At 31.3% G+C, this 8,900-nt stretch overlaps 2 protein-coding genes across 3 annotated transcripts in view; one reads left to right on the top strand and one right to left on the bottom strand.

The window, feature by feature from the left end:
- Positions 1-6,899, bottom strand: part of LOC108694429 (14-3-3 protein zeta) — a 69,595-nt gene extending 62,696 nt beyond the window's left edge. For both annotated transcript variants that reach the window (XM_018203920.1, XM_018203922.1), the window contains exon 1: positions 6,826-6,899. The gene's annotated coding sequence lies outside the window, so the exon portion shown is untranslated. The remainder of the gene's footprint in view (positions 1-6,825) is intronic.
- LOC108694430 (mRNA turnover protein 4 homolog) overlaps positions 6,553-8,900 on the top strand; it is a 3,004-nt gene continuing 656 nt past the window's right edge. Inside the window, 5 exon segments of the mRNA XM_018203923.1 lie at positions 6,553-6,632; positions 6,634-6,670; positions 6,672-7,022; positions 8,147-8,189; positions 8,452-8,771. Coding sequence (XP_018059412.1) covers positions 6,553-6,632; positions 6,634-6,670; positions 6,672-7,022; positions 8,147-8,189; positions 8,452-8,771 — 831 coding nt within the window.

The following is an 8,900-nucleotide window of genomic DNA, read 5'->3' as shown; positions in this document are numbered from 1 at the left end:
ATATATATTATAAAGATAAAGAAATGTAAAAACAATTAACATTAAAAAAAAGACTTCAGTGAATTGATTTATACATAAGCCGTTCTTTTTATACATATAAAAAAATTCTGGGAAATATACTTTTCATTTTTCTTTTACAGAATAAAGCTTTAAAAAAGCGACTTAAGCGCTTAAAGGTTAAAGAAGCCGTTAAAAGTTATGTCTTAATATACGAGTGAAAATTAAAGCCAAACAAGGATTGTTAGTTTACAAAATTAAATCATTCGGAATTGCAAATGTAATTACAAACAGCATAAGTTACTAATTTTAATCGGCTCCATGTTGGTCGCAATATCGAGCGAACAAATAAATAATGTGTCGAACAGGTATATACGGAAAGATACAGATTTTTACTAACATATTCTGTTCATCCGGGATGAAAAACTGGTTGACGCGAATATATTATATAAAATTCAAGCAAATACCTGGATGGAATCGAATGATATACACTAAAAAAAATCGAACTACTAAATGTTGAGTAAAATAATGTCAATCAAATGTTAATATAAGTGAAAATAAGTTTACGTTCCTAAATAGTAATTTAGTAAATATTAAACATAGTAATATAACAATTTGATTGATAATTGGTTACTAAATATTTAAGAAAGTAAAATTATTTTTGTTACATGGTTAATCGAACATTTGATTGGCATTATTTCACTCAATATTTGATAGCTCGACTCTTTTTAGTATACATGTATAATTCGATTCTGTCCAGGCATTTACTTGAATTTTATATAACACGTCCGCGTCAATCAGTTTTTCATTCCGATGAACAGAATATGTTCCCAAAAATCATATATATTTCTGTATATATACTAGTTCGACGAATTATCAATATTTATTTGTTTGCTCATCGATATTACAAACAACATGGAGCCGATTAAATGTATCAGTTGTTTATAATTACATTTATAATTCCAAATGATTTAATTTTGCAGATTAATAATCCTTGTTTGGCAATTCTTACCTGGTAATGTTGGTATCTATTACTTTTTTTTCAGTGTATGATACATTACACGATATATTGCATGCTCGACACAAATCCCGATAGTTTAAATTAAATTTAAAAGTATCGAACGCTGACTTCGCTCAATGCATTACTGAACAAATCTAATTGGTTATCAATTAAAACAGGCAAACGAAGCCTCCCTCGCACGGTACCACAATCGAGAATCGTGATTAAATTAATACTCTGATTACGACGCAATATGCAGCAGAGTAATTGCTGTAAACTCTCCCAGGATACGTGAAAGCATTTGTGTATATATGCGTATGTGTCGCAGTATTGGAGTATAATAAACAATCATATGTACATATATAGGAACATATGCGATCAATATACCATCTCGACATTGATTTTGTTTCGGTTAATAATGTGTAAATGCAACGAGGGCAACTCAATTATTTAAACATATTAATATTAAATTACCGTTAAATTAATTATATTATATGGCAGTTTGTAATATTATTTTATATAATTGCTTGAAACAATTTCTGAGAATTGTTTGAAGTTCTCATCAAAATATTTTTTAAGACCGAATCTACAATAGATTTTTAAGCTTTAAGCCATAAGGAATGGACGAATCACAATCAGTTATTCTTCTCACATTCGCTTGCAATTGATCAATTTCTTATGGCTTAAAACATCTATTGTAGATTCGGACTTACAGATGCCAAAGATTTAAAAATCATGAATATTACTTCATAGTTTATGGTTTTAAGGATTTATTTCTAAATTCTTGAAAATTTCTTTCATTACGAGACTATATCATGTTCCTAGGAATATGATAAATGAGACTCACCTGTATCTCCTAGCTAGTCATATTGCTTCGACAGATTACACCGTAAATCGATATATCAAGCACAATTAACCCGCATCTTGCTTTCCGCGAAACCGATAATAGTCCATAGTTCTTAGATTCACAAAGTAGCGCATTACTCTGATCCAATCGAGCGCGTCATTTTTTTATCCTTACCTTACATGATTATACTTATACATTAGATACGATATATCTCTTTTGAGCATCACGTCAAAAAACAAAAAATAATATCGACCACAATATGTCGTTTTGTAATTGCAGTAAAAAATATTAAAATATTCCAAATTTTTAAATCGTATTCTTCTTAGATCATTTTGACATCGAATCTTCTAAATGAATATTATTACTCGCCATTTCTTTTTGTAATTTCTTAGTTTTTTTTATATTTAATTTAAGATCTTCTAATTTTTGCAATCATTTTTAATTAACTCGGAAATAGTCACCTAATTTTTTTTATGTAAATCTGATTTGGGATGTTTTTAACTCCAATTGAAATAATTACTATTATATTAACATATTATATGTTATTGTTTTCCGATTTATTAATATTTCTAGAACATTATAGATATGAATTTAATCACAATTTTCTGATACATGTAAAACAGGTGAGTAGAAATTAAACAAATATTAAAAAGTTCATAATAAGTTCAGGAACATTCAATAACTTATTATATTTTTTTAAATAAAAAATTTTAATTAATATAAATGCTATTTTTTTCGAATAGAATTACATATTTAAAGTTTCGTCAAGAATAATTATTAAAAAAGATAAATATGTTAAACAATATGCAAAATAATATTTTACAAATCAGATTTTTTCGCGTTTTTTGAGATATAAAAATACCCCAGATGACTATTCTTAAATTTAACAAATACTAATAATCTGACATGAGTTTTGATAAAAATGTTCCCTTAAATTATTGAATACTTTTAGAAATACTTCTTTTCTCTCTTTCTCATGCTTAAGTTTAGGTAGATAGCGATCAGAAAGGCTGGATGAATGGTGACAACCGCGAGTAATCGCAAGAGTTGTCGCAAAGAATGAGGAATGCGATGGCCTCTAGAACGTAGAAGAGACCTTCGCTTGTTACGCAAATACGCAGATCCACGGAGATGACGAGATGGTGAAGGGAGAAGAAAGGTGAGATGGAGGGTATCGACCTTGGCGAAAAGAGTAGACCTCGCCGGCTGTTCGATGACCTAGAGGCAAGGTGGGCAGGAACATAGATAGATAATCTGATAATATCATTCATTATATACCTAAATCTCGAATTAGCGAAGCCTCGAGAGGAGGCAGAAGATTCGTTTTGGGTCAAAGTATATCATATTAAAAACTTTGTTCTTTTTAACTTTATTTATCTTTTCTCTTCTTTTTTTCTAAAACGTAAAGAAAAAAAAGATGAACTTTGCAATTCAGTTCAACTAAAAAGAATAAACCTAATATAAGTTATTTCGAAGGGTCACTTTATATTCCACACATGTATACACGAATTCGTAATGAATTTATTAACATCTCTAGGTTCGTTATATTAATGCCATGGAAAAACAACTGTGCCATTTGCGACGCAGCTGGATCGCAATAAAGCGATATACAGCAGAACATTGATTGTCAAATGTCAAATGTTCAACTGTTAATATGAGAACGTGGAAATTACGTAATATCTTTCGTTTTTGTAAATGAGATACTTTTCCTAATTAAATAATTTCACAGAATGTTTATTGAAATCTCGTAAAAATATTTTCTAAGAACCCGGATTTTCCAGTAATTTTTATTTAAAATTCTAGATTAGAGTATCTACTTTTAGAAAACTGATCAATTTCGAAACTGGAAGTAATGCAAACAAATATATTGTAAATTAAAAGAAGGTTTTCACGAAATTCTATCTGTCCTATTTTACAATTAGACGCAATAAAGAAAAAAAATCAATGAGCTCTTTCATTGTGTATTTTTTTCTACTATTGCCGAGTTTCTTATAAAAATTTGCAAACATACAAAAATATATATGTATGCTTTATTGCTAATTGATTGTCTACATTTTATATTATCAAGAAAAATTATGAAAAAAGCAAAGCTTTCAAAAAACTGAATTTAAATTTAAAAGTAAAATTTCAAAAATTTCCTTATATAAATAAATTCCCAATAAATTCCATGAAAATCCCTGAATTTCAAAGATAAAAATTTCATGATTGAGAAAGTTTCCAAGTTTTTCCAAATAGAAATCTTAAATATTCGCTATTATAGAATGGATTTAATTAATGAGTAGCGACGTATCGTCTTCGAGAAACGAGATCATTTTCCTTCGTGTAATTGGAATTCAGTAATAGGAATTGAGACCTCTCTCTCTCTCTCTCTCTCTCTCTCTCTCTCTCTCTCTCTCTCTCTCTCAAGCTCTTGTGAATTTCAAAATAGATTCAAGTGTTTTAACAATTAACGTAGAATAAAGACGCGTTTTCCTCCGGCCATATTAACAAGTAACGTGAGAACAGATGTACACGTTCGTGACACATGTAGATCACCTGTTCCATGGATCACCTCAGCTTCTCACATTTATCAGTTTGTGCGCGAGAAGCGTACATAAAGTACAGGTGAATAATTGTTCAAAAACAACACGTTACCACAGTGAAATCTCCACTTACCTCCATCATCATCTAAATTGTGACCAGAAAGTTGATTGTGTATCTTGAAACGAAGTGAAAATTAAACTCTAGAAAAAGCATAAAGCGGCTCGCATAATGAAAGCCACATAAGAAATTGATTAATCATAATCAAAAAAAGTAAAGTGAATAGTCGACCATGATTGGTTGTATCGACAATTTCTTACGGCTTAGTCCTTAAAGTTTAAGTTTTACATCTTACAATCTCATTGTAGATGCCGCTTAACACACATCAATGTATCTAAAAACTATATATTCTGGGATAACAATTTCTGAGAGGTCGAAAATTGATATTTCCTAAAGATCCTTTTCTCTAAAGATCCTATAATAGAATCTGGTCACGAGATGACAAACTTTTAATTGGTCCATTGTTTTTGTTAACTTCAATAAGTTAGAATGAGTGAGATAGCTAAGTTAGAATGAGATAACATATATAAAAAGAGACAATATGTACAATAACCTTCTTTTTCACTCTTGTTTTGATAAAATTGCTCGTGGCTAGACTTTGTTATACGATCTTTATCCTGTTCCTATTGCTGCTTTTCAATTGTGTATAAGGCTTTATTCCTTGCTTCTATTGTATGTGCTTTTCATTGTACCTATACAAAAAGAACGGTTTTGCTGACCTATAAATTTAGTTAAGTATAAATCTGAAAATTGCGTTTGGAGTATCAAAATAATTATTGGGACTTAAACTGATTGTTAAGATGTTGCAACTTTTTGCAGCATTGTCATCAACATTTAAGCGTTTTATAGAAGTATTTCTATAGTTTGACAAAATTATTTTCAGATTTGTATTTAACTAAATTTTTAGATATTTTAGCCAAACAGTTATTCTTTTATAGAGATATAAAATGGATTTACTCACTTTTGTAATATTCATTTTGTTTCAAGATTCATAATTGATCTCCCAGATGTTGGGATCAAAATGTATATCCCGGATCGATGAAAACTACAAAAGTGAGTGAATTTATTGAAACAATTATAATTTCATTGATCATCGTCTAGTAAATTTGCTCAATTTTGTAATTTTCATCTCGCTTCAAAGATACACAATCGACTTCTTTGAAACGATATGCATGAAAATTACAAAAGTGAGCGAATTTTTGGAATATTTATAATTTCATTGATAAACATCTAATAAATTTGTTCACTTCCGTAATTTTCATCTCGTTCCAAGATACACAATCAACTCTTTTAAAACAAAATGAAAATTATAAAAGTGGGCGAGTTTATTGAAATATTTACAACTTCATTGGTCAACACTGAGAGAATTTGCTCACTTTTACAATTTTCATCTCTTTTAAAATACACAATCGATCTCCGTCATTGCGTGAGGTGCCCTCGGCTGCAATTATTTACGTTATTAATCTCGCGACTCGTCGATAAAGATATGAAACCCTCCTCTCCTTTCGCGACGCGCAATTAACGCACCACCCACCTGCGCGTGAAACTGCTAGAGACATTTTTAAACGACGCCGAAAGACGATTACGACATCGCAAATAATAACTCCTTATAGACGGTTCTGTAAATAAGGGTTAAACGAATCTAGAGAAAGAAAGAAAAGAGAGAGTGAGAGGCAGACGAGAAGAAAGAGATGGAGATAGAGGAAAAAAAAAAGCGATCGATGATCGGGCGAGCAAGCTCCGCCGTCTTCCTCCTTTCCTCTCGTTAATCATCACTTTTAATCGTCTCTTATCGTCTCTTATCTGATAACCAGCCGTAACAACGCAGATACATCCTCACGACGCATCATTTCCTCGAGATAGCCCGGCAACGTGCGAAAAATTTTGTCGCCGGCCGCGAGAGCAACATGGCGGCTGCGAGGAACGAGACGACTGGCACTCCTCGCACTCTCTTTCTCTTTTCCTCGCACAGCGTCTCGTGCGTCATCGGTGCGGCCGCCTTCAGGCCGTCGATCGCGCACGAAAGTCATAGCTGAAAGAGCGAGCGAGCGAGCGAGCGAGAGAGAGAGAGAGAGAGAGAGAGAGAGAGAGAGAGAGAGACAAATCCGTCGCTCGTATCTCGCTCGAAATGATCATCCCGTTGGATATAATCCTGCGAGATCCGATTCGATCTCGTTAATATCTTTACAGAGGTGCAAAATACACGGCGACCATCGTCGCCGGCGAGATCCCCGAGCAGCGGACCGCCCTGACGACGTCGGGCGGCATGGCTACGGGGTCCACACGAGCCGCGTTGCGGCGCACGTCGCGCGATCCGTCGTGGACGCGGCCAAAGATGGTCGCAATTCCGACGTCGGATGTAACGATGAAGATGAACAACTACCAGATGAAGCGGACTCACCTTCGGAGTGCTGTAAGTGGCCTGGGAAATCGGGCTCTCGACGTGTTCAACAGCTACCGTTCACTACGTTCTCGCTGAATGCACTGGCGCGACTAGCGGAAACCGCCATCTTGCCCGGCGCTCGCGCGCCCATTTCCGGCGTGACACGGCGCGCCGATTTGAATCGCTCGTTTGCTCCTTCGCGTAAATTAGAGGAAGTGATATATTAATATACTCATAATCGAAGTAAATTTAATCTTACAGTATTAATATACTCGTAATCTTATATTTATAAATCTTACTATCTATCATTAATTTTAAATCAGCAGGATTCAAATATTTATGAGATAATCGAAAATGTTTTTGCAAAAAGAAACGAGTTTTCTCTCGATTGCATCAATATTATTTTAGCTTTAAGCGAAACTTAAAACTCTCTCTCTCTTTCTCTCTCTCTCTCTCTCTTTCTTTCTTTTTGTCTCTCTTTTTCTCTCTTGGCTTTAAAAAAAAATGTTATAATTTAAAATCAAAGTAATGTTGATGCAACCAGATCTAAAGTTTTTAGAGTGAATCGTTACTTTGGAGAGTGAAATCTCACTCTTCAAGATTCACTCTAAAGAGTTAAAAATCTTTTTATTTTAGAGATTTTATTTTAAATAATTTAGATAATATATTAACACTTAATATATTTAATAAAAATAATCCAAGTTGCAGATGTAAAGAAAATTGAATTGTTTAACATTTTTTAAAAAAGATTTATAATTTAATGGATATAAATTTAATCTTATTGTACTCGTAATCTTATATTTATAAATTTTATTACTATCAACATTAATTTTAGATTAGTGGGACTCAAGTATTTATATATAAAGGAACAAAGTAGAGAAATTTAATTGGATTTATTTATCTCTTTCAAACCTATCACCTTTTCTTCAGAAATTCTGTTTGATTTTTCTGGAGGAAATTTTGGTCTTTTTGTTTAAAAATGTTTTAGTGGATTTAAAATTGTGTGCGTAATAACATAGATAATATTATATGTTTGAAAATTAATAAAAAAAACACAAATACTCTAAGAGAAATTAAAAATAATTCTTTTTAAAAATCTAGATTAAAGAGAATTTTATTGGTATCTAAATAAATAACATAAAATTTTAGATATATAAAAAGTTTTCTCTTTTATTTATTCCAATTTATTCCAATTCGCTACGTGTAGCGCTCTCTCTACTAACTATAATGTAACTATAATGTCTAAACTCACGTCCAATCACAAAATTATCACATGTGAGCACATGGGTGTCAGGCATAAATTTTAAACAATTTTATTATATTTTTTAATCTGCGAAAGAATTTAATTTCAAAGATGCCGAAATCAAAGAGGGATAAAAAAAGTAATTTTCTTAAATATTTTTTGTACATTTGTGCGAATTTTTGTAAGAAATATTTTTAGAAACAGCTTGTTACAACTAACCTCCAAAAAAGTTATAATTTAATTTCATGAGTAATATCATGTAGTTTTAATGTAATAATAATTTTAAACAATATTATTTTTTGTACTTTGTTATAATGAAAAAGAATATATGTGTAAAATAAATATATGACACTGTTAAAAATATTTTTAAAATATTTGTTTAAAATATTTTTATTTCACAGTTTCTCTCACTAAAACCGATAAAAAAGGTTTAATTTTAAAACAGAGGATTATGGAAGATGTTAAGAAATGTGTGGAAGAATACAGTTGCATATTTTTAATCTCTATTCAAAATACACGCAACACTAAGCTTCTTGATTTACGTTCTGAGTGGAAAGACAGTAAACTTTTCTTTGGAAAGCTCAAAATAATTGCACTGGGTCTGGGAAAATCAAAGGAAACCGAAGTTGCAGAAGGTATACATAAATTAGCTAATGCAATGAAGAACCACTCGATGAGAGGCCAATGTGGTCTATTATTTACTAATAGACCAAAGAAACAGGTATATCATATATAAAGACTTAAACAATAACATTAAACTATATTTGCAACAAATATTTGATAAACAGAATGTCATATTTATATATAATATTTATTTATATTTGTATATATATATATATATATTTGTATA

The sequence above is a fragment of the Atta colombica genome, unplaced genomic scaffold (genome assembly GCF_001594045.1).
Source record: "Atta colombica isolate Treedump-2 unplaced genomic scaffold, Acol1.0 scaffold12, whole genome shotgun sequence".
In the NCBI taxonomy this organism is placed as follows: domain Eukaryota; kingdom Metazoa; phylum Arthropoda; class Insecta; order Hymenoptera; family Formicidae; genus Atta; species Atta colombica.
This window is presented reverse-complemented; position numbering and strand designations above follow the sequence as displayed.